The sequence below is a fragment of the Brassica rapa genome, chromosome A05, assembly GCF_000309985.2.
Source record: "Brassica rapa cultivar Chiifu-401-42 chromosome A05, CAAS_Brap_v3.01, whole genome shotgun sequence".
NCBI lineage: Eukaryota > Viridiplantae > Streptophyta > Magnoliopsida > Brassicales > Brassicaceae > Brassica > Brassica rapa.
In genome coordinates this window covers 6717705-6745326 of record NC_024799.2, presented here as the reverse complement: position 1 = coordinate 6745326, position 27622 = coordinate 6717705, and the positions used below count along the sequence as shown (strand labels likewise).

Genomic DNA, 27622 nt, shown 5'->3' with positions numbered 1-27622 from the left:
GTCCACCGAACTCCCGTACCTAGCTCAAACCCATATCTTTTAAATCTTGCTTTTGTTTTTTTAGCCACTTGAAAATATGTTAACATAAAATCCAGAGCAATTCCCAAACTGAATAACTTCAAAATATTTTACACAAACGGAAACAAATCTCACAATTAGTTTTCCCCTTTTTTACGAATACCAAATAAATGATTTTGCTCATGAGCTCCAAATTAGAAGATACTAGGCATGTTGTCCCAGTAGCATGAACCCAACGAGGCCAGAGGATCCACAGTATTGGGGGAAGGCGGTGCCTTGTGTAGTTCCACTCTTTTGTTATCTTGATGGTTTCCGCTTTGTGAGACTCCCGTTTGGATATCTTTCGTCCCATACCAATCATCAGGCAACAGTGTGGTTGAAGGGAAGTTGTTGAGAAGGCTCATCAATATGTCGTCGTCATCATCCACTATTGCCTTCTCCATTGTTGGCTCATTGTATCTCTTGTAAAAATTAGGGTATGTTCCTGTTCATTCAACATTGAACATTAGTTAAGATGAAAACGTCAATTACAAAAGAAAAAAGTAATACATATTTTCCATATTATCTAATATTCAAGATCTATACTTGTTTCTGTTTAACTATGGTTACTCTTTTATAAAACCAAAAAATCCAAACTGATATCCTGACTAAACATATCTACTAGGCTCCTGTGCAGTATCAGTTAATGGGTATACCAAAAATGTATAAGTAAAAATTGTTTTAAATTCATATATAAGTTCATATATAAATTCTTACCGAATGATGATAGATGAGAAGGATTATGGTTTATCAACCGATTCGCACAATCCATTTTCACTCTCTTGTCTTGATCCTCACCTAGATCACTCGAAGAAACTGTAAAGTCATTGTAGTTTCCACGGCGAGACAAGGCTTGAGACTCCTCCAAGACAGCATCAAGCAGTCCACTGTTACCCGCAGGTGGTTCAAGGGGGACACCATCGTCAAGTATAGTATTCGAAGTGAACCAATGGGTCGGTGTTTTGGATGATGAAGGCAGCTCTAAGACGGCATTGTCTAGTCCGAAAGGGAAACAACTCGGTCTTGTCTCATGATCTCCCATAAGCAATGAACTATAGCTCATAGCATCAATGTCTTTCTTATTCGTATTGTTTGTGTCCGAATTCTCGGATGGTAGCTCAAGAAGTTGGTTTGGATTGCAAAACTCATTGGACGATGAGGATGAGTATTTTAAAAACTGGTTGTTGTCATTCTCAAGGCTATGGTCATTCTCAAGGCTATTGTTGTAAAGAGAGAACATTGAAAAATTCATGGGAGACTCAGGGATCTGGTTTAGGCCAGGATTAGAAGAGATTAAGGGATCTAAACACAACCTCTTTGAAGGTTGAGAAGACGAAGAAGAGAAAGAAGACGAGGATGATGGAGTATTAGAGGAGTAGTGAAACATGTTTTGGTGATTACCATGGTCTTGGTTTTGGAATTGAAATGAATTAAACTCAAACTCGTCATCATTATTAATCCCTTGATTCTGAGTCTCTTGAGGGTATAGAGGCAAACCATCGCGTTGTCTTCTCTTCATCCTTGTGTTCCAATAGTTTTTGATCTCGTTGTCTGTTCGTCCAGGTAACTACAACATGGAAAGAAAAAAAAATCTTATATTATTTATTAAGGATCACACAAAAACAATATAGATGCAAGAAAAATCATATGCCAAAAGAAAGAGAGATTCAAAACACATTGCAACATGCAAATGATGTGTTTAACTAGAAATTTTAATTGCATATAAAATTCAAAGCTCTTTAATTGTAGAATTCAAGAAACAAATAAATAAGATTAAAGCAAAGCTATAATCTTTTAAAAAGGAAAAAAAAAAATTTATGAGAAAAAATAACCTGAGAAGCCATGCGAGCCCATTTGTTTCCCAACCTAGCGTGAAGCTCGATAATCATCTTCTCTTCATCAGGACTAAAAGATCCTTTCTTCAGATTTGGCCGGAGATGATTCGCCCACCGTAGACGGCAGCTTTTCCCACACCTGAACAAGCCTGAGTTCTTCTGCACCGCGTTCCAGTTACCTTCCCCGTGTTTCCTCACGTACTCGGTCAAGATTGCATCCTCCGTCGTCGTCCATGGCCCTTTCTTCATCCCTCTCACCTTGGCCTCCGTCACCCTCGTCTCTCCACCACCGTCCATTTTCTTATGGAAGACGGAGACCCTCCGATCAAGGAGGAAACAGAGGAGGTTTTTTTCTCTCTGTGACTTGATATATACGATGTTTGTGTTGGTGTATATATATTTGTATATATAAGTATTTCTCTGTGTGTTATGAATCTAGATATATAGAGAAAGGAAGAAAGGGTGAACTTTCATTTTGAGAATGTTTGGTGTATATTTGGAGGTGATATTATTTTTGTATTAATTATTATTACGTAATAATGTGTTGTTATTACGTGCTTTATTTAAACATTAATGCTTTCTTTTGTCTCTTTCTATCGTCTCTTTGGTCTCTCAATAGAGAAAAGACAGAGGTTTCAAGAAATTACAGAAGGAGTTGAGAGAAAGATAGGATAAGTACTCTCTGTCTTTGACCAATTGGAGATAAATCAAAAATAAGATGTTGTGATGTGGTAATGATGAGAAGTTCTTTTTAAGAAAAAAATTTATATCACCTCTTAGTGTCTCAATCTTAAATGTTTATAAGTCGCTCTCTATAAACAATGAATGTTAAATTATCCATATTAGGTAGTCAAAGCCATTAATTTAATGTGAACAGAGAATCTAATGGAAAATGACTTGTTACAACCATTAATAAACTCTTATGAAACAATAGACAAACACTCGAATTAAGTAATAACCATGGTAGAAACATTAATTAAAATGATAAATATGTAATATTTGTTTTTTGATATGTAATATAATTAAATAAATAAAAAGGAGAGGAGTGAGCTTCTTTCACGGCCGCGCATTGCATGCCTTATGGAATGGGACGTTCTCTTCAAAGACCCGATTTTCTCTTATTTTACTTCTTCTCTTGCTCCTTTTCTTTTCCTCCCACGCATTTTCTGTCTTTTTCTCGTTTTTTAAATGTCCAAAACAAATAATGTAATGATTTATTATTATATTTTCTTTAGGATAGAGGATAATAAAGATAATTCAAAGGTCATTTATGCGATATTTCATGCAAAATTACGCTGGCATGATCAAATTTCATATGGGCACATTTTCATCATAGGAGTTTGAGTCTTATAAGCAAATACTTCTTTTTTACAGAAAAAATGCCCCTAAGGTGTCAAATTTTATTAGAACACTCTTCTTTAAAGAATATTCTCAACTTTTCATCAAAGCTCTATTAAGAGTTAATGATGATATGTTCAATAGATAAGTTTGAAGCAATTAATAGCCCTTAACAAAAAGAAGAAAAAGTAATAAAAATATTTTTAATTGATTTTTTCCGTTTATTTTGTCGTATATAAATAACTCACGAGTTACACGACTTTTTTTTGTTTTATAAAAATAAATGTAGTCAACATTGATTTCTCTTGTTTTGAGTTTCGGTATAATTTTAATATTACTCATTTTAGCTATAAATATACATACCTATTTTGTTTAGTTACACGTGTTTCTTTACGTTATTTTTTAAAAAATATACGTTACTTTTTAAAAAAATATAAAATTAAATAGCATTAAACACAGTTATTTAATTATATTTATAAATATTGAAATTTAAAAAGAGCTACTTAAAGTATATAATGTTATTGTTATAACGTTTAGCTCGAGAATATATACACATATTAATTGGTATCATTTACCCGTGTTTTTAATTTTTATTAAAATATAAAATTAGGTATAACTAAAGACATTTTAACTAATTTTATTTATAAATCATCTAAATTTTTAAAAATTATCTGGTAATCATATATATATAATTCATTAAAATTTGATAAATATATATACATATATTTAATAAACTACACCTATCTCGTTATTGTTTTCTAAAATATAAAATTAGTTAGTATTAAACTCATTTAACTAATTCTGTACAACTAATTTTAATTTTATACATTTGAACTGGTGGATTTAATATATGCAATTTTAAAGCCTTTTCCAAAAAAAATAAAACATATATATATATATATGCAATTTTATTCTTACACATTTTAACAAACGATATATATGCATATTTTGTTGCTTATATGTATCTTGTTATTATTTTTTAAAAATTAATATTTATAGGATCTAATGCACATAACTAATTTTATTTAAAATTTTAGTGTTTTTCACTTTAGCTGAGAATACATAAATATTTCAAGGATTACATATGTCTCATTATTATATTATAATTATAAAACTATTAAGCTTTAAATACACTTAACTAATTCTATTTATAAACAATTTAATTTTAATAAATTACAGATGGTAAAAATAGCTTTAGTGATCTATATTTGACTAAAAATATAAATAAATAGTTATGAATTACAAAATATTATTTTTAAATGAAATATTTATTGGTGTTAAACGCATTTAACTAATTATGTTCATCAACAATTTCAAATTTCAAATGGTATATGTATATATAAATATTTTTTTTAAGTGTTAGACATTTTACCTATAAAACATATACCTATATTTAGCGAAAAGTTTTGTTCTTTTGTTTTATAAAATATATAATTAGTTGCTGTCAAAAAAAAATAATTAGTTAAAATTAAATAAGTTTAGTTATTTATGCTAAATAATTAAATTTTAATATTTTATCTGGTAAAATATATATAATTATTTTAGGAATGCTGTACCTGATATTTGTTTTTAAACAATGTACCTGATATTTATTTTCTAAAATATATATTTAATTAACGATGAAGACTATTATTTATTTTTAATAATAAATAATTGAAGTTCTAAATATAAATGGAATAATATTCATATATTTCAGGAGTTATACCCATCTGTTTTTAACTAGTGTTGAATGTATGTTGTTGGAAATATTATCATAAATTTTAAATTTACTTAAATTTTTGTTTCAAAACGTCAATTGTTTTTTATAAATTTCGAATTCTAATTTATTTTTTCTTTATATGTTTAATTTATTTTATTTAGAAATCATTTTAATATTAATCATTTAACTTGCAGAAGTAAGTTTTGTTATTTTTTTATAAAACATATAATTATTTAAAATTAAATCAGTTTAGTTATTTATGCTAAATAATTAAATTTAAATATTTTATCTGGTAAAATATGAATGATTATTTTAGAAATGTTGTACCTGATATTTTTTTGAAAACAATGTACCTGATATTTATTTTCTAAAATATATATTTAATTAACGATGAAGACTATTATTTATTTTTAATACTAAATAATTGAAACTCTAAAAATATAGATGGAATCATATTCATATATTTCAGGAATTATACCCATCTGTTTTTAACTAGTGTTGAATGTATGTTGCTGGAAATATTATCATAAATTTTAAATTTACTTAAATTTTTGTTTCAAAGCATCAAATTTTTTTTATAAATTTAAAATTTTAATTTAATTTTTCTTTATATATTTAATTTATTTTATTTTTAATTATTTTAATATTAGTCATTTTAACTCACAGAAGTAAGTGTACATATTTACTTAGTCACACATGCTTGACTTTATTATCTTCTAAAATACTAATATCACTGAATGCATATACTATTATATTTAGAAATAATTTAGATTTTAAATATGTTAGTTGCCAAAATATAAATGTCTACAGTACCTCTTATGTATAAAATATAGAATTAGCAAGTGTGAAATGAACTGAATATGTTTTGAAATTATTTCAATGTTGAAGATTTTACGTGGAAAAGATATTATATATTTTATTAAAAGACATGTAGATGATTCTATACATATCTAGTTATTAAAGCACCTAATTATCTTTCTTGAAAATAATTTAGATATTAAATAGTCTGTAGAAAATTATATAAATAAATATAATGTCTGGCTTTTCCTAACATATTGATTAAGTTTTTTTTGACATCAAAAGGATAATCTAAACATATTGATTAAGTTAGCATTATAATTTACTAATTGTTTCTATTTAAAATAAATTAAATATTAAACAGTATCACTGGTAATATACTGTTCTACTACATAAAACTCACTTTATAATCAGCACTTTATAATCAACACCGTGCGAGCACTAATACCTGCCCAAAGCGATAGAAAATATTTTTATATGAATCTACAATAAAAGCTATCCTAGTTTAGTGTAACAGAACCATAGAACAAATCATTTTTCATCTAAAATGTAAAAAAACCATAGAACAAATAATTTACCCAATTTCTAGAGAAAAACAAATGTTTCCATATTTTGCATTTTTCATTCTAATATCTATTTTTTAGCTTTTTGCTTACACATAAAACTATTAACGAGGCTATGTTTTATAGTTGTTTTCTATAATATATAATTAAATGAAATAAATCTTAAGAAGTGCTTTAACACTTTTTTAGATGCCCTTAAGCCAAGTTACAAAAATAAAAAATATTTGATGCCCTAGGCTAATGTTTAGTTTTTTTTCATGTAAGCACGACTCTGCTTATAATTCAAGAAAATGATTGTTTTGAATGTATTTTAGATTTGATTTTTGAGAAGTAATTTGATATATACCAACGAATTTCAATGTCAAATCTCTCGGTTTAACCCATTTGATGGATTCAACACGGTATAGACGTTCGTCTAGGCGGCATTTAGGTGTTATACGGTAATCAACTGTATTGTTTTCATGTTATACATACTTTTATACGGATTTATATGGTTCAGACGCATAATAGCATTTAAGTGGATTGTATGCGGTGTATGCAGACTTTGTTAATATTATTAATGTTATTATTTATTTTGTTAATGGTATTATTTATTTTAATTGTTACTTATTTTATGTATATATATATGATTAAAGCTATTAGATCAATTGTTTTCAAAATAATTTTAAACTTCTAAATTGATCATCTTATATATTCAAACATGATTTATTGTTTCATAATTTAAAAGTATTTATATATGTCAAACTATACACTGATATATAAATTATATTTCATTTTTCTAAATTAATGTATATATATTAGTATTATATTTATACTTTATGTAAAAACATATATCTGTTTAAACGTCTTCGTATACGGACGGGCGCAGAAGGTTCATCTACTACTGCATAACGAGTGACTAACGCGTTTTAGAACACTTGGACTCATTCAAATTCGTAAAATCAATAAGGCTTACCTTGGAGTACTTCCCATATGTATCCACGTTCATTTAACCATATTATTATATTATTTCTTACCTTCACGTAGAAAATACTATATTTATTGGTAGCTGGTTTCAGAAATATACGTGATTAACTAAACACACGTAACATGACTCTTTTTTTTTTGTCATTATAGAGTTTTAAAAAAACATAGCACCATCAAAAGATGGGAGGAGGATCAATGTAGCTAATTAAAATAAATAAAACCAAAAAACAACACTCCAGTAGGAGCAAAGAAAACCAGAGATAAGGAGACCCGAAGAAAGCGTAAGCTCTACGTAAAAGAACCCTGCATGCTGATGCTTCCTGGCCGATCTGGGTAGCTAACCATGCAGGACCATTCCTAGCGACGTACGATTGATACCTTTGATCTCTTGTCACACTTACTGCAATTAAATTGGCAATGAGGTTACACGAGCTTGTGACATAGCTGTTTTTGGCATCTCTGATGGAATAAATCGCCGATAGGGCATGAGCTACAGGCTGGAAATGTCCAAAACAGAGAAGTGGATGGTCCATTGCCTTTTTAACCTCAAGAGCTGAGAATTCAAAAACCACTTTCTTAAGTTTCAGATCACTCATGGATTCAGCTGCCCAATGTAGAGCCATAACGTTGGCTTGATGAAGCGAGCTTACATTAGCAAAAGCTCTTCCACTGTGAAGTAAAACAACTCCTCTTGCATCTCGCACCACCCAAGCAGCACCCGCTATTGTAGAACCTCCATCCAGTGAGGAGCCCACGTTACATTTCAAGAAAGAGGCTGGCGGCTTCTGCCATTTCTGTGGAACAGAATCCATGAACATTACAGAATACTCTTCTATAGGGAGAGTATCATGCAGATTAAGCCACACCGCCGTATCCTCCATAGCTCTACGGAGAATGATTACAGGGTCTGGGGTCACACGTTCATAGCAAAAAGCATTCCTTGCTTTCCACAGGTGCCAAAGGATCCATGGAAAGGAAAGGCGCAGACAAGGTCCAATTGCCGTGTTTTTGCTGCACCTAATAAGATAATGCAGGTTGAGGAAAACAGAGTTCTGAGACCAGCCAGCAGGAGGCAGAGGAAACCTTGACTTCTCCCATACTTCTTTCGCAGTTTTACAGTGGAAGAGAACATGACATATCGTTTCTGAACCTTGGCCACACACAGAGCAGACTGGATTCACTTGGATACCACGTGTTTGAAGTCGAGCCTTAACTGCTAGAGCCCCCGAATTAACTCTCCATAAAAAATGCTTTAACTTGGGAGGAGCTTTTGTTTTCCAGAGGTTACTCCATAGTTGTCTCTCCAATGGGGGCTGAGCATTGATTTGCGGGTTATCAAGTTCAAGCAGAGAATCAATAAGCTTATACCCACTCTTAACATCATATCTACTGTTCTTAGAAAGACCCCATATTAGCTTATCAGCACGAGAGAGATTGAGATTCGTATTTAACACCAAGTTAACGTCTTCTTCATCAATAAGTTGACGTACTAGGTTATGATCCCAAGTCCCTATCTGACCGTCAATCAAATCCGATACTCGCAAGGTGAGATCAACAATAGCATCTTGATGATAACGGGGAGGACGAGGAACTGAAGGAAGCAACCAATTGTCCAGCCAAACTCTGGATTCTTCACCATTGCCAATCTCTTGAAGCAAACCTTGTTTCATCAGATCTCTCCCATGAAGCATACTACGCCAAGCAAAAGAAGGTCTCACGCCCACACCACAGTCAAGGAAGGATGAACGACTAAAGTAGCGTTGAGCAACCAAGACAATAACGAGTTAGGCTCCGACCACACTCTCCATGCCTGTTTGGCTAGTAAAGACTGATTAAACTTCTCAATATCTTTGAAACCCAACCCTCCAAGTTCTTTCTCTTTACATAGCTTCTGCCACGCCACCCAAAGAATCTTTTTTCTGTTATTTCCGCTACTCTACCAAAACTCAATCATTACACTGGTAAGCTTCGTACAAACGTCCTTAGGAAGCTTGAAACAGGACATCGCGTACACCGGAAGAGCTAAGCACACTGATTTCAGCAATATCTCCTTTCCACCTTGAGAGAGGGCCTTGTAAAACCAGCCTCGAAGACGACCTTGCAGCTTCTCCCGAATGAAACTTAAGAGTTTGATCTTAGAACCACTGAAACACTCTGTAAGACCCAGATAGGAACCTTCTCCACCTTCCTGATCAATCCCAAGAATTCCTTTCACCTCTGTTTTAGTCACATCAGGTACCTTGGCGCCAAATATAACTGAGGATTTAAGTTGATTGACTACTTGACCCGATGCATCACCATAGAGCTTAAGACACGCCAAAATCTCCACAGCTTCCACTGAATTCGCTTTACAAAGCAGTAGACTGTCATCCGCAAACAGAAGGTGATGTATCGAAGGACAAGACTCAGTAAGACGAACACCATGAATACGACCAGCTTCTTAGAGCTTGATTTGGGGAGAGAGAGAGAGAGAGAGAGAGAGAGAGAGAGAGAGAGAGAACGTGAGCTTATGTTAATTGATTATTTTATCTGTAAATGACACTTTGCAATATAGTTTGGGTTAAGTTACAAAAAAAACTTAGATTCTCCCCCTTAACAAGAACGCCAACTAAATACCGGTAAGCTAATAACTTTTAATAATCCACATTCCAATATTCATATACCAAGTAAAGTAGAGTCATGTGAACAAGTTAAATCAAGAGTTTCAGTAAGATTAGGTTGGATGCTCTTGCTAGGTCGAAAATTATACTGAATATATGCAAGAACCTAGGCTTTCATTTGTTTTGTCAAAATAAAACCATGTCATAGACCACATTTAAATGATATAGAATTAGATTACTCGTAGTTTTTAACTTCTGATAAATGATTTGGGTTTAGGTCCGACTTATTCTTTGGTTCACTCCCTCTAGGTTCACCAACCAATATGATTATTTTATTTTATATTCAATATTTTTAAAAAAATGAAACAAAATATTGTCAAATTATATTATGTTTTTAAAATAAAAAGGTAAAAAAAAAATAGCAGTAATTACAAAAAAAAAAAATTTAACGTCGTCAACATAACATTAAACCCTAAATCATAATCCCTAAACCCTTAATCTTAAACTCTACTTCCTTGGATAAACCCGAAACTCTAGGATAAATCATAAACTCTAAATCAAAATCACTATGCACTCAAACACTAAGGGTTTAGGATTTAGGATTTAAGATTTAGGATTTAGGATTTAGGGTTTAGGATTTAGGGTTTAGGGTTTAGAGTTTTAGTGTTTTTTTTATTTAGAGTTTAAGATTTATCCAAGAGTTTACGGTTTACCCAAGGGTTTAGGGTTTACCCAAAGGTTTAAGGTTTACCCAAGGGTTAAGGGTTTATGATTTAGGGTTTTAGGATTAGGATTTAGAGTTTAGTGTTTTGCTGACAACGTTAAAAATATTTCTTTTTTAATTATTTTTTCTGTAACTATTTTCTTTTTTTTACTTTTTTATTATAAAATATAATATAATTTGAGAATATTTTGTTTCCGTTTTTAAAAGATATCGAATTTGAAATAATGAAATCCTACTGGTTGGTGAATCTAGAGGTTCACCCAAAAAATAAGTCTTTAGGTCCAGTAACCACAATTCCCACAAAACAAAAAAAAAATCAAAAAAATAATTAAGCGGTTTCAAGAGTGAAGAACAAGTTAAAGCAAGAGTTTCAGCAAGATTAGGTTGGATACTCTTGCTAGGTCGAAAATTATACTGAATATATGCAATAACCTAAGCTTTCATTTGTTTTGTCAAAATAAAACCATGCCATATACCACATTTAAAAATGGAATTGGATTACTCGTCGTTTTTAACTTCTGATAAATGATTTGGGTCTAGATCCAGTAACCACAATTCCCACAAAAAAAAAAAAATCTATCTAATCAACTTTGAGATGGAAACCTAGGGCGCATAGAATTCGAAATCTGAGATTCGAACCAAAAAATTTGATATGTTATCTGATCTGAAATGTATAAATACTAGAATGAATTTTATAAGGTGATATTTTAGCTGAACTCGAACGGATCGGATAACCCAAAAAAATCTGAAACTAACAGTCAATATAAATTTTTGAAACATATATAATATATCAAATACTCAATTCAATGTTTATTTTGATATGATATATAAAAATAAGTTTTAAAATTTAAATAAATACTTTAAACACCCAACTGCCTATAAATAAATATTTCATAATTTACTGACTGAAATAACAAGTTTATTATATCTATAAGATAATGCATATTATTTACAAACGATGTGTTTTCATGATTGATTTAGCCTTTATTGTTATTTACAAATTTGATGTTCGTTAGATTAATTTTTATTTAGTTGAAGAATTTTTTCTTATGTTTTACTTTAAAATTTTGTTTTTTTACTTCCGATACATTCGAATCAAACCAAACCGATATAACCCAAATCCGAACAATATATTATTACTTTATAAACTTTAAGATACAATATAAATTTGAAATCAAACCCGAAATGTTATTGTCTGAATCTGACATGTACTAATAAAATATTATAATGGGACATATGAGTGTAAACCCGAAACATCCAGTCCAAAACTCTAACACCCATGCCTATGCAAACCAATGGCAACCTTGTGTTGAGAGAGCATCGCCATCTACGCAGAGTTAATAGCCATGAGTTCAAGACCGACCCTCGTTATACACCCAATCACAAATCAATTTCCATATTCAGTATCACAGTACTCGAAATACTTTTCTTTTGGCAAAAGAGATGTAACTACAACATTTCTTGAATGAAATCAAGGCTAAGTGTGTCCTTGACAATGAGAAACAATCCAAGGAATATCACAAGCATGATCCCTGAAGACATGATCCCCTGCTCCACCTCTACAGGAAGCTTCCTCCCTCCTCTAACCGCCTCCAACAGTATCAACGCCAACGTCCCGCCGTCGAGAGCAGGCAACGGCAAGAGATTAATCACGGCCAGGTTGATATTCAGCAGCGCCGCGAACTGGTAAAGCCCGTCGGTGTTCGATCTCGCGACCTCTGCTCCCACCGCAATGATCGCCACGGGTCCTGCCACTTTACTCGCTGTCTGAGAGAAGTTAAAGAACGTCTGCTTCAGACCGTCCAAGACATTGGAAGACAGCCCCATAAACTCCTTCCCCGCGAACCTAAACGCTTCGGGAACGTTCCTCGGCCTCACCTTAGTGATTCTAACGTTTGGAGAGAGCTGAACACCGATCTTCCCCATCCCATCGAAGTTCTTATCAGGCCTAACCCGAACAACCAAATCTTGATTCCCTCTCTCGATTCTAAACAACACATCACTCTCGGGACTTCTCTTAACAATATCAACAACCTTAGAGACAGCGTCAGGACCAGTCTTAGACAACTCAGCACCATCCACAGAGAGGATAACGTCGCCAGAAAGCAACCCATCACGAGAAGCAGCAGAAAAGGTCTTAACTTCGGGGACAAGAACACCAGGGAACGCTTCTTGAACAGGCAAACCAACGGACAACACTTGCACAAAGATTATAACATAAGCAAAGATCACATTAGCGATGATCCCAGCCGAGACAACAATCGATCTATCTAAAACCGGTCTGTTCTTGAGCAAGTTCTCGTCGTCGGTTGCAATCTCGCTGTCGGGGTCGTTGTCGGGGAAGCCAACGAACCCACCTAGAGGGAACGCCCTAAGGGAATACTCGACGTTCTTGAAATCGAACTTAGCGAGAATCGGACCGAACCCGATAGCGAACTTACTCACGTGGATCCCTTGGAGGGTGGCGGCGAGGAAGTGGCCGGACTCGTGGACGACGATGATGGCGGTGAGGACGGCGGTGGCTTCTAGGACGGACTCGAAGCTTCCTAAGTCGATCCCGGGGAGAGCTTGTGGTCTGAGACGGAGCCGGTCTCCATGCGGGGGGGTCTTGTTTCCGAAGGGTGCTCTGTTTTTGAGGGTTTGGTTGGGGAAAGCAGAGTAAAGGTGGGATTTTGAGAGGTGGGTTTTGGATCGGGGAGGGAGGTGGTTGAGAGGGGAGAGGAAGTGAGGGTTTCGATGAGAGATTGGGGGAGAAGAGATGTGTAATAGCATGGTTTCGTGAGAAGTGGTGGAGAGTTTTGGGGGTGAAGTGGTGTTTGATTGGAGCCATTGTGTAAGATAAAATGAGGAAAACAGCAGAGTCGTGGTGTGGTTTGGCTTTTCTGTGGGTGTGTGGATGTGATTCAATTCTACACTAGCTAGCAACACATCTCTGTCTCACCTGTTTTTCGAAATAGTTGTGTAATGGGCCTTGTTACAAACTGAATATTGATATTTTTGGGCTTTAGGGGCCTAACATATTTGGGGATATTTTGATTATGGAACGCAATTTTATGTTGCAATTTGGATGAACTATGAAATTGATAACTTTTTTACTTTAAAAAGAAAACTGAAAATTGCTTTAACAATTTGTACTGCATCAAAAGGAACAGAGATAACTTATTTGGTGTTGTGAATAGACCTCTTGCTTGGCTTTCTTTCAAGAAGATATCAAGTAAGATTTTGGCTTTCATGAGTGCAATGGATCAATGGAAGTTGGAATTGGTTAACAGGAAGGTTAATACTCCAGTTTCTTTAATTGCAAAAAGTGAGATATCTCATAATTTTTCTTAATTGTAGGTTGTTCTAAGCTTTTGTTTTTGTTAGCTTTCTTCTTCTTCTTTTATAAAATAGCATTCCTTTTGGTTGCTGATTTTTGTTGTGGGATTGAGATAGCTTATTTGCTTTCACTAACATATTGGTTAACTGGTTTCATGATAAATGAATAATCTAATCCTTCATATGTTGAGATTACTCTAAAGCTTGCTAAACAGAACTTCTAATGGTGGAAAAACTTTTATCCTTAATTATTCTACAAATTTCCAATGAGGTGAAAGTGAAACTGTGTTTCTTCCCATTTACTCTTGTTACTGTGTAAACTAAATTTTGCCTTATTTATTATTTTTCTCTGTCTTTCTCACTTAATTTTTATTCTCATTTCTACTTTTATTTTTCATTTTACTCCACAAACTATCAATCACAACCTAAGTTTCAGTTCAAATTTTTTAAAAGAAAAAGAATTATGTGTGGATTCAAGACACACTATGTAAAATAAAATGGAGGATTATGAGCATACTTTATAAAAAAAGTTTTGTATTCTACAATATAATCTGAAATAAACCAAAATTATACTTATCTGATCAAAATTAGTTTCTTTTAATTAATATATATATTTGGAATCATCAGAATATAAAATTACAAAATCAATTCAAAAATCTGATTAAAAATTAGTTATGTGTATTTACCCAGACATTTGCGAGAATAGTTCAATAAGTTATGGTGTTCAAAAAAAAAAAAAGTTCAATAAGTTAATACCAAGACATATAAGCTAGCCGAATCAATTAGAAAACAAAAGGAGAATGTTCACCACCGTCTTCGAAGTTAAGCATTCGTGTGGGAAGTGACCATACTATTTATGGTTATTTATGACTTTATACAAAAAAGAGTCATAACCACAAAACAGAAGATTCGTTATTCACCTTCTAAGATAAAAAGATAACTCTTCAGACATGAACTTACCTTGCAAGCAAAGTATTCTTATCTTCATCTATTATATCTCATTACTTAACCTCATCTTCACCAAGATTGTTGTTGTAATAATGTTTTAGTCTTTAGAAGATCAGAAGATTCTTGAATGAAACTTAATACAAGTTTACATAGCTTACAACAATTATTTGAAGTGTGTTTGGAAGCTTTCTTCTTTCTTTCACGTCTTACTTTCCCATACAAAGTATTAAATAGTTAAATTTGGATCCACACACTGTTTACTAGAACTGACATCATGTATAAACCACAACTCTCATTAATGTGTTATATAGATTCTGAATGGTAACGTCTTTACCTGCACCGCAATTAATAATAATAAAAATCTCTAAACGTTTTCGTTATTATTAGAATCACAGTTATTCCGTGCGTTACCATTCGAAACTATAGTTGACAAAGAAGACATTTGAGACATTGGTATATTATTCTCACGACTAAAACTGAGTAGTCAAATAGAAACAGTCATAAAACGTGGGATAACAAGATTTTAATGTAACAACTAACAATAGTTCATCATTTTCTCCAATGCAGGCCAACCAACCTTGAAACTCCATATGAATCAACATATTTTTGCTAACTTAGATGAATTGGATTTGGTTTCTGAAAAAATGGTGATTTCAATTATATACATGTGATCAGTCGAATATTCGGAGACTAACAAGCTACTACATTGATCTAAATTGGAGATCTTCACTAATATCAACCCCCTATACTTTCTACAGTTCACACAAATGACACCCAAATCAATTTACAGTCCCCCCCACCTCCAATATATTTTCCTCATGTGACCCACCAATCATTGTTCCTTCACAACTCACCCTCACCGTGATCCAGCCCCCACCTTCCATATCCAATCTGGACCCATCCAACCCACCAACACATCTCAACCGTCCGATCCTCTCCGAATGACAAGCCCACAAGTTTAAACGGTCTAGATTTCTTGAATCCTCCTGTAATTCCTCTGTTTCTTCTTCTTCACCCCCCGATGTCCAAAACGTTTGATCTATCACACTTGTCGGTGAGCTCGAAACCAAACCGGAAACCGGTTCAGTGTTCGGTTTAGTTATCAAAAACGGATGGTTTAGGAGTTGCGTCGCCGTCCATCTCTCTTTCGCTTCTCTCTTGAAACACTTCTCCAAGAAGTCCTTCGCTTCTTCCGTAAGCAAACAAGGAAGCTCCGGAGCCTCACCGGAATACCCGACCCGATAAAGAACTGAAACCGAACTCTCACCCGAACTCGCCTCCGTCCACGGCGGAGACCCAGTGGCCATCTCAATCACCGTACACCCAACCGCCCATATATCACTCTCCCTCCCCTGTTTCTCCCCACGCGCCACCTCCGGAGCCATAAACGCCGGCGTTCCCACCACCGGCTCCGACTCAACTTCCGGGTCGACCCGTTTCGCACACCCGAAATCAACAATCTTGGCCTCACCCTTCTCCCCAACAACCACGTTACTCCCTTTCACATCGCAATGCGCGACACCCCGCGAGTGAATATACTCCAACCCTCGTAGCATCTCTCGCGTGTACTTCACGATCATAGCTTCCTCGAGCCCGCCTCCGTTCTTCGCCGCCGCGTCGGTCAACGTTCCGTACGGCGCGTACTCCATCAAAAGGTTATACGTGACGACGCCGTTTAGCTCTCTCTTGGTTTCTGATCCTCTGTATCCGATCACATAGGGAGAACTCAACGACGAGAGGATCTCTGCCTCTCTTTGCAAGAACTCTGATCGGTGAAGCTCGGAGGATTTGACGGCGAGGATTTCGTTTGAGTTGTGACGTGTTGCGGCGCAGACGGTGGCTGTTGAGCCACGGCCTAGGATTCTTCCTCTAGTCCATTCCATTTGGACAAGACTAGAGAATACTTAAGAGTTATAAAAAAAGGTTTGTTATGTTTTGTGTAGTTTTGCTTTTTTACACTCTGCTGCTATTCAACACAAGGCTTTATATATAATGGGTGGATTAGATAGTGTATACTTTTGGTAACATCGAGTTTATCTACCAACGCTTGTTATTATGAATATAATAACGTAAATATGTTCTTGTGTGTACACGTGAATTTCTTTTAAAAGTTGATAACCAAATGAAAACCTGTTTTGATTTGATTTGATTTGGTTATTTATTATTTTTAAAGTAACCAATAAAAAGAAGAAAATGTGTTGAATATGTGAAGTTTCAAGAGCACCAAAAGAAGAGAGGTTTGAGAAACGTGAGTAAAATATCAATTGGCATGTGACGTGGCAGTGGAACGTATCTAACGCAAGTTCGTTGGGTGTGGTGACGTGGTATTTCTTGGATTACAGTCTCTAGAAACTATGACGTGTCAATCTCTGTGTGGTTAAAGAAGCTTTTAGTTTCTGCTCCGACCGTAGTTCCGTATCTCTCTCGAGCTACGTGTCCGCAATGTTTAGAAGCTACGTGGTGTTTACAATTGGCCTAACGTTTATTTGTTTTCTCTCTTTCGTTATTTGCGTAAAGAAAGAATTAGTAATATTATTTTGATATGTGGTTTCTTATGAGTTTGGTATGAGAAGAAAAACTAGTGGAGAGGAGAAGTTAGGCACTTTGGTAGATTTTGATCGATCATCTGCACACTTGGAGCTTTGTCGTTACACTTCGTGATCGTCTTATATTTTCAGCATATCTATTTAATTTCTATAAAAATATATTTTGTATAAATTGTGAGTCTTCTCTTGGTCTATTACCTTGGTTTCTTATTTGATTCTGCTTGTTAATTTTTTGTTCATGCCAGAATATAAACAAGATTTCAATGTGTTAATTGTTTAAATATGTCTTCACACTTGCAACCAGATGCAACCCATATTATCATTCCAGGCTCTGTTCTTTTGGAAATAATTATTTGCTAGTTGTGTACTATAAATATTTATTTTCCTAAACAAAATCACTGCAAAGATTTGGGATATCACCGGAGAGTCGGAGACCAAGACTATAGTGTTAATCTATATATTTGTTTTCTATCTTATAGACTTATAGTCAACTTTTTATCATATAGATAATAGACGTTCGTTAAACAAATATTCTGACAATAATACCAGATAACAATAAAAATAGATGAAGAAGCTTCCTTAGTAAAATCGGTAACCCCTTCGAAAGAAAATAAACGAAAGTGAGCGGTGGTTTTAACTACCATTATCGGTTGAGTTTAAGAAATAAATAATCAATTTTAATTATGATTAGGTTTGTTTTATGGTTCTAACTTACAACTTACATTCAAATTAAAGTCAAGTTCACATATAGAACCACGACTAATTAGGCTAATAATGTTTTTTTTTTTTTTTGACAGCAAGACATTCACAGACTCATATTGACTCTGTAAACCAAATCGGCAACTCCGCATCCATATGAACGATGAAAGACGGTTGTTTTCTAGCACTACGTGCCAAGCTATCCGCCCTTTGGTTCTCCGTTCGGAGAACATGGATGATGTCTGAGTTGAGGAAGCTTCTTCGTAAAAGCTTGATATCTTCCAGATAGGTTTCAAATGCTGACCATTCTTCTGGTTCCGAAACCATCTTCACCAATTGAGAACAATCCGTTGCAAATGTAACCTGAAACTGTCTTAGATTCTTCATACATTCCATTGCCCAAATCAACGCCTCCATCTCACAATGAAGAGGTGACATACACGCCCTGACATTCCTTGCTCCTAATAAACCATCAAAACCTGGTAAGGTACTATACCATCCTTGTCCCGAAAAAAGTTCATTCTCTTTCCACGAACCATCTATAAAACACCAGCGTCCTGTAGTTTCTAATGTAGGTCGGGCCTGTACTTGCCTCTCCCTTCTTTGATCAGTGTTAACCTGTGCTTCAGCCCAAAGTGTCGATTCCAGTTCGGCTAATCTAAGTGTTTCCCTTGGATCAATATCCAGATTACTAAACACTTTATTGTTCCGACCTTTCCATATATACCATAATATCCATGCAAATTGGTGGTCATCCATCTTTGGAGTAACTCGCCAAAAGAGATGATCCATGTTACCAAAAAACGAACAAGTTGGAAAAAAATCTGGACTCGATGGTATTTTAGATAGTGCCCACACTTGACGTGCTGGAGGACATTCAAAAAACACATGATTAATTGATTCCTCCGGGTCTCCACATCGAGCACAACAAATTTCTCCTTGTATTCCTCTCCCCCGTAGATTCTTCATTACCGCTATACAACCTGAAACGAGTTGCCATAAAAAGTGCTTCAACTTCGGTGGGCACCGCACTTCCCAGCAAAAAGCTTTTAACGGATCCACTGTGGGTCCATAAAAATCTGGTGGTTTTTCCTTATCAGGATATACCCGTTCCACCTGATACCCTGATTTGACCGAATATTTCCCATTATTAGTGAAATGCCATCCATTCCTATCATCCATCTGATTTCTACTTAATGGAATACTTTCTATAATTTGTGCATCATGAGGATCCACCAAAGCCCTGATTGCCTCAAGATTCCAAGTTCGGGATTCCAAATTAATGAGGGAATCCACTGTAAGATCCGGGTAACTGTTGTGAAGATTTTTGTTTGCTGGTCTCGGGCGAGTGGCTGGGATCCAAGGATCATTCCATACAGAAATAGATGAACCTGTTCCCACCCTTTTAATTAGTCCTTTACAAACCAGAGATCTAGCAGAGATCATACTTCTCCAGCCATATGACGGGGAGTAAGATCGGATCGGTTCAAGGGGTGAAGCATTCCTATAGTACCGTCCTTTAAAGACTCTAGAGAAAAGAGTGTTTGGTTTCTCAATCAGCCTCCACAGTTGCTTTCCAAGCATCGCCGTGTTAAAATCCATAAGATCCTTAAAACCTAATCCACCATTGTCTTTAGGGAGGCATAACTTATCCCATGATTTCCAATGCATGCCTTTTGTGCTCCCTCCTGGACTCCACCAAAATTGAGCTACTGCACTCGTTAATTTTTTAACAGTAGCTTTTGGTAATCGATAAACAGACATGACATGATTTGGCAGAGCCGTAACCACCGACTTAATAATCACCTCCTTCCCACCTTTAGAAAAATATCTAAAAGTCCATCCATTTACCCTCTTATTCAAACGTTCTTGAACAAATCCGAACACTTGGACTTTAGATCCCCCAAGGCTTTCGGGTAACCCTAGATAAGATCCCATTCCTCCTAAATTCTGAATACCCAAAATATCCCTCAACTCTTGTCGACTGGACTCTTCAATCTTATGACCAAATTGAATTGAAGATTTCTGAAAATTTATTTGTTGCCCGGAAACAGCCTCGTACTCTTTTAAAATCCTGAGAATAGTTTGACATTCTTCTCTGTTTGCCTTGCAAAAGAAAAGGCTATCGTCGGTAAATAATAAATGCGATATTGCCGGACAAGCTCTTGCTACCTTCATACCGGTTAATTGTTTTACCCTCTCCGCTTTTTTGATATTCACAATTAAAGCCACAGTACATATAATAAATAAATACGGAGAGAAATGATCCCCTTGACGTAGACCTCGTTGGGGAATTATAAGGCCTCGCGGCTGGCCGTTGAGGAGGACCCTATATTGAACCGAAGAAATACATTCCACCATTAGATTGATCCAGCGAGGATCAAACCCCATTTTGTTAAGAATGGCCTCAATAAAACGTCACTTTATCCTATCATACGCCTTGCTCATATCCGTTTTAATGGCCATAAATTTATTTTGACATGACTTATTTGTTCTCAGACCATGAAACATTTCCTGAGCTATAAGAATATTATCCGATATTAACCTTCCTGCCACAAAAGCCGATTGCGTCTCTGAAATTAATCGGGGGAGGCAAATTTTCAGTCGTTGACACAGAACTTTCGATATAATCTTGTAACCTACATTGCATAGGCTTATCGGCCGTAGTTCCATCATCCTTGTAGGTCTCTCTACTTTTGGAATCATGCAAATATTAGTAATATTTAATCGTGGATCCAAGTTGCCTGTAACCAAGAAATTATTCACCATCTCAACCAAGTCCTTCTTAATAATATGCCAGGAGTGCTGAAAAAACAGGGCTGTCATTCCATCCGGGCCTGGCGCTTTCTCTGGATGCATCATGAATAAAGCCTGACGAACCTCTTCCTCTGTTGCTGTTCTCAATAGTATCTGATTCATTTGGGGGGAAATAGACGGCACTATCTCATCCAGAAAATTATCAAAATCCGTTGGATTTGTAGTATTAAAAAGACCATCAAAATAATCCACCGCCACCTTCTCAATCCCATTTTCCTCTGTAATCCAATTTCCGTGTTCATCATGGAGTCCCACTATTTTATTACGGACCCTACGCTGCTTAGTCAGAGCATGGTAAAATTTGGTATTAAGATCTCCAGATGAATGCCACATATTCCGGCTTTTCTGATGCCAATATTCCTCTTCATCTTTATACGCCTCTTGTAACTTTCTGGATACCTCAAGGATGCCCTCTTGTGATCTACTATTATCTGACTGGACCTCCTCGAGTGCATGTTGAAGATCTTTAATTTTATCCTTTCCGTATGGTTGATTATCCTTTCGCCATGATGAAATTTCATGACGACAATTACTAATTTTTGTAACAACATCCTCCAGCTGTCCTTCATGATTTTCTGTCCATCCTGCCACAATTGATTCCATAAGCCCCTCTTGGCCAATCCATCTCTTATCAAACCTGAACTGACCTCTTTTTTTCCTAAATACCTTATCCTCCAAAAAAGCTATCACAGGGCGATGATCAGAGCCCACCATCCTCAAATATTCTGTGTAAGAACATGGGAACAGTGTATGCCACTCCTCATTTGCCAAGGCCCTATCTAATCGACACCTGATCGTCATTGCTCCTTTTCCTTTACCTCTCTTTGCTTGCCATGACCATTTATTACCGCGAGCCGGAAATTCTAGTAGACCACTGTTCCTTATCATATTGTTAAAGGGTATGAATGAGGTGGCACTTCTCAGAGATCCTCCATCCTTTTCATGATTTCCAGTAATCTCGTTTAGATCTCCAATAATAAACCATGGTTCAGAGCGTGATAATCCATACCGAGTTAGTCTCTCCCAGACCTGTTCTCGTAACTTTTGCACCGGGTCTCCATAAACAAAAGTAAGAAAAACTTGTTTTCCTTTGACCACCGCCTCAATATCTATCATTCTGTTGCTAGAATATAAGATTTGAACTTGATATTCTTTATTGTAATAAAGAGCTAAACCACCACTTCTCCCGTTTGGATCCACAGTAACCAAACTATCATATCCAAAATGTGATTGGAATCGTTGTACAAACTCGAAATCTTGTTTCGTTTCAGATAAAAATAGAAAATCTGGTTTATGTTGATGCCATATCTCCCGAAGATAAGTTATAGTCCAATGACTTCCAAGTCCTCTACAATTCTAACTTAAAATATTCATATATAAAATATATATCTTGCTCCTTCGAGCCAGTAAATACAGGTTTAATGATACCCACTAATATAGTAATCTCAAAAAGCCACTTCCACCATAGTTGCGTGATACTCAAGTAATCGTTAAAACTTGATAAACCGAAACCCCAACATCTACGATCAACATTCTGGTGACCACCAATTTGTGTGTTTCTTCTAAAAAACTTCCAAGAACGAGTGAACTTCATGGATTTTATAGTATTTACCACAACTAAACAGGGGTTAGAATGTAATAGAAAAAAACTCCATAATCTCCAACAAAAATTAACTGGACCAAATAATTCCACAAGAAATACCCTACTCCAAGCATCAAATAACACTTTATAATAATTAAGACAGATGAGCTTCACGTTAAATAAGACCAATGATCCCTTCCACTCCTTGTGGAAATGTATTTTCCTTAATTCCAATAGCCAATACCTCATGGCATATTTCACATGAACTTCAATAAAAAATTCTTTAAAATATTGCCATATATATCTCCGCATATGACCGTAACACATTTGTATTAACATTTTGGTATTCAAACTAAGGATCCAAAGGCTATAATATGATCTGAGGAACAAACCCAACCTTAAAATCAAATCCGTCGATCCACTTCACCAACCAAAAACCAAATTTACCCACTGCAGCATCAATAACCATGAGCACTGGGTGCCCCACCTGTAGACAGTGCGTGAGCAGGCCATCTTAAGGAAGAAGACCCTATGATACCAAGAATCAGCAACAATATAATATATACAAAGCAAAGCACTCTTGTTCCTCATGTATCCATAACCCAGCCACATCCCTTCAAACCAACTATAAACCTCTATATACTTAGGTCTATCACTCGTAGCATGCTTCAGTTCTCTCACGAAGAGACTAGAAACTACATTAACAAAGCCAGACTCCATACACACACACCACCAACAAAAGAAAATACCATTTTTATTCCAGAACTGAAAAGATAACAAGAACAACAATTCAAAAAGATAAAACCACAGACCCTTGAAACCAAATAAAACATAGACGCTCATTAATCTCATTGAATACTTTAAAACTTCTTTCCCGCAAACCCCACCTTCCTTGCATAGATGAAATGCTAATAAAACCTGATCCATAAAACTTAGGATTTGTGATTTGGCTCTTTCGGGTTTGAAGTTCCCTTGGCCTCCGGTGGCTTGCCATTGTCTCCGTAACGCGTAACTCCCTTGGAAGCAGCACGCTTAACCAGAGCATTAGCAATACGCATCTTGGTGCTTCCTACAGTGCTCGAAGTAGGCTTGAAAATTCTCTTTCGATTCCCTTGCTTCGACGGTGCGTCCCCTGCTCCCTTGCTTTCGCCCTTGTTAATATCACTCTCCACTAGACCCTTTTCTTGTATAGGGACCTCATCTCCCTTGGCCAAAACTTTCTCATCCTCTTCCTCCGAAAGAGTTTGAAAATCCTCTTCCGCCCCTAAATCGAAACCGCTTTCCAACAGGTTAGCCTCAAGAGCATCCATCTCCATATCATCATCCTCTACACGACCTTCCTGTTCCTCAAACAGACCGTTTACTATTTGTAACCCAATACCCTCATCAGTAGGATCCGAGACTACCTATGTGCCCTCTGCTTGAGTCCTAGCTAACTCCAACTGGAACTCCTGAGAAGGTGGATTCAGCGAGCTCTCATCAGAGACCTTAAACTCTCCTTCCTCCCTAGACTCCTCTCGTGTGCCAATGGGATTTCGTTGAGCACTTGTTTGACCAGAAGAGGGCCTAGTACGCGTCTCCTGATCACCAGATCGTACCTCTTCCCTTCTATAAGTTCTGTGGCTTGATCCCTCGCTATCACCTCTGCGTTTTCCTTGATGCTGAGCGCCTCTTGTGTTACTTCTCTCTGCCGCCTTGACCCACTTTGCCTATGATCCCTCATACATCTTCCCCTTGCCCTTTCCATAATAATCCCGACCTCCTCTGTCTTTGTTTTGTGGAGCCACGTTACCATTAATAACTACTCCTTTGTAACTCCTTGCTCTCTCATCATGCTTCCCCCCGTCAGACCATCCTCCATTCTCCTCTCTGCTCTCCCGCTTCCTCTCTGGACTCTTCACTGTGTTCTTCACATAGAGAGAACACTTTTCCTCCTTATGGCATAGACTGAAGCAAAGAGGACAATACCCAAAGAGTTTCTCATAACGTAACGATACCGCCACCTCCTCTTCCTCATAGAACCCCCCCCCCCCCCCTTTGAAGTCCACTGTGGTTTCAAAACACAATTCCTTAAAAGCATCAATCACCACTTGGACACGGGTATGATCCAAATCCACTGCCACTGTTTTCCCTATAGCGTTTCCAATGCTTTCGAAGGTAGGGACTGTTCTGAACTCCAACGGGACTCCAATGAGACGGACCCAAAAGGGTATCTCAGATGGAAACAACTGGGACCTCTTTGGGTGCCACCGTGCCAAAGCTAACATCCAATAATCAAAGTGGAAAGGTTGTTGCTTGAGCACTGCCTCCATCTCCTCCTCCGATTTGAAGTCAAACTTAAACATCCCAAAACCCAGATTAGTACCCGTAACCCTCTCCTCCAATTTCCAGATCTTCGGAATTTTTGTGAACAACGCGTTCATGTCTTGTTCTTCAGGATTCATACACCTTCCAATCAACGTTTTGGAGTACGTTTTGATCAGCGCTGAGTTGTCGAAATGAGCCACCGAAATCTTCAATCTCTTCCGTGCACCTTCCCCGTTCTTTGTCTCACCAGCTTGCCCCAACAAGTGACTCTGCGCCATAATGAGTAAAATGAGAAACCTTTCTTGTGGTTTGTTGTAGCTTAGAAATAAGCACACTGTAAAAGTGATATAACAACCAAGAAACACAAAGCTCATCTTATATCGCAACCCCTTTACCAAATTATCACGCCAAAATATTCCTTCGTATAAATCATATCTTATGAAATTGATACCCTCACACTTAATTCCAAGAATCAACCGATTCTCATTGCCAAAAACGGGATCGTACCATATCCTCCAAGCCCCAAACAGATCGCATCGATAGCTGTATATTCCAATTTCCTTGATAGATAAAAAGATCCAAATTGAAACTCCAAAATCAGTATCAATACCTTTAGAGATCTGCGATTTCTTCTTACTGATAATCAATATCTGATTGATCATCGAAATCTGATCCCAGTTTCCCAATATCCTGTGTTTCCTTAAGTTCCGTCGATTCCCTTTATCCATGACCCCCGTATCTGGAGACGATCTTCGGTGCCATTCACCATAATCGTCTAGATACTCCTTGTCTTCTCCCATAATTTCCATTTGACCAATACCAGGATCCCATCTTCGCCAAATCATTTTGAGAACCCTAGATCGCTTTTCCCGTCGCCATCGCCAAAGCTTATTATAGATGTAGTTGATTTGTTATCATATTTTTTGAAAAAAAAAAACTCTAGTGGCTTGAATTAAAGTTTAATACGTCGTATCATACAAATTTTCTCAGAAATTTGGAATGTCATAATGGTGCAATAAGCTAGCAGAGTTGGGTGTCAAAACTTCATCGTATATTCGTATCGACGAGGTTAAATGATTTTTTAAAAAATCCATCGTATAAAATAAAGATTTAAGTCAAAACAGTGCAAAACGCTTATAAGCAAACGCTTTTAAAACCTAACTCACATTTCGGCGAAAATTTTATTTAAACTTTAACATGATCGCTCCTCGCACTTATATCTTTATTTCCAAAAAATTAAGTATAGTTTTCCTGTTGTTTCATAAGCTTTTCCAGCACATTCGTAAGATATAGACACAAAACATATAAATACGGAAATGTGTAAAACTAATGCGTGTATGTAACACATGTCATGAAAACAAGGATGAATGTTGAAGGGCAAGAACGCCTACTTCAAGCAACAACCTACTCGATTTTATTAGTATCTCACTATATATAAAGCTATACCAAAAAGATGGAGAGGAAACAAAAGTTAATAAACTAAAAAAATCAGAAAAATAAAAGGAAGCACTTATGCCTACAACATCTGGTGGTTTAGCACCAAGAGCCACACATCCAGAGTTCTAGAGTCTAGACTATGAGTTTCTGATTTAAGCTACTGTTGTTTACAAACATGTGATATAAATGATAAAATATCTGCTTAGAATTTGATTAGTTCTGTAATGTAATGTTATAATTCGTCAAGCAAGATATTGTTTTAAATTTTGTCTCAGCCAGAAAAAAAAAGCAATGTATTAACAAAACTAAAGACAAATCTATAATGCGTGAGAAACGCAAAGTAGACCTCCTTCGTTGCTTCGAAATATAAACTCTAGATATCAAGAGTAAGACATAAGGAACTAATATTCCCTTCTCTCTTTTCTAGAAAAAACAGACAAATATGTTTGCTATTTGGATTAGAAAATTGGGATAGTGAATCAATTTCATCTGGTCCATATATTTCAATTTATTTCAATCTGGTAAGCTTTTATGTTCAAAAGTAATGTTTGATTAAGAGCAAACAATTTGCTTACATTACACACTAGTCATTGACGGTACTCAAAACCCGTGAGAATACTTTATTCAGACAGCCTTTTAATTTATTTATTTATCCGCAGAATAAGACATCCAGCCAATGAAAGGACAAAACAATCATCTCCAATGATTAGAAAAATCAATATTAGCACAATATAGTACTCTCTTGGTGTCAGTGTAGATATCGTTTTGATTTTCTTGACATAGATTAATCAACAAAGTAAAATAAAATATTATGTCCCTAGAAAAACAAAAATTCTTGAAGTTATTGTTTTTAGTAGAAGTAACATGAATATATACTTCTAGGAAACTTTATCAGGATAAGCATCCAATGCACACTACCTTTTTTTTTTGGTAAAAATGTAAATATATTATTATCAATTTTTAAATTTTTGACAGAAATACAAAAACAACAAACCGAAAAAAAGAAATAAAAACTAAACACAACTCGATCTTGCACGCTACCTTTCTAATAGGTTTGATGGTCGTGGACTTCTATGGCGATTAACGTTGTTTTCCTTGTTTCCAGAATTTGGTAGGGAAGTTTCTACATTTCTAATAGGTTTGGTTTTTAGTTTTTTTTAACCCTTTTAGTCATGAACTTTGTTTTAGCTGTGTTTATAACAACTAAAAAGGTAGTTACTTTGAATTTTTTTATTATTTAAATTTAAAGAAAAGTTAAAATATATAGAAAAAGATATATGAACAATAAAATCAACCTATAATAAGTTTACTCATAAGTCATAAACTCATGAATATATAATATCATGTACATGAGTGAAATTAACATTAGACTTTTGTTAAATGTTAAG

General features: G+C 35.6%; 3 protein-coding genes across 3 annotated transcripts; all 3 read right to left on the bottom strand.

Moving 5' to 3' along the window:
• Positions 1–55: 55 nt before the first annotated feature.
• On the bottom strand, positions 56–2563 carry LOC103867651 (transcription factor MYB101). The gene is made up of 3 exons (XM_009145747.3): positions 1890–2563; positions 775–1624; positions 56–502 (listed from the first exon to the last, which is right to left on the bottom strand). Exons 1-3 carry the CDS (start codon positions 2187–2189, stop codon positions 213–215), a joined length of 1440 nt encoding a protein of 479 aa, XP_009143995.1. The 5' UTR covers positions 2190–2563; the 3' UTR covers positions 56–212.
• Positions 2564–11929: 9366 nt separating this feature from the next.
• Positions 11930–13452, bottom strand: LOC103867652 (membrane metalloprotease ARASP, chloroplastic). The gene has a single exon (XM_009145748.3). It carries the CDS (start codon positions 13350–13352, stop codon positions 12030–12032), a length of 1323 nt encoding a protein of 440 aa, XP_009143996.1. The 5' UTR covers positions 13353–13452; the 3' UTR covers positions 11930–12029.
• Positions 13453–14927: 1475 nt separating this feature from the next.
• LOC103867653 (mitogen-activated protein kinase kinase kinase 17) lies at positions 14928–17374 on the bottom strand. Its single transcript, XM_009145749.3, has one exon. It carries the CDS (start codon positions 16727–16729, stop codon positions 15626–15628), a length of 1104 nt encoding a protein of 367 aa, XP_009143997.1. The 5' UTR covers positions 16730–17374; the 3' UTR covers positions 14928–15625.
• Between the last annotated feature and the right edge of the window lie 10248 nt (positions 17375–27622).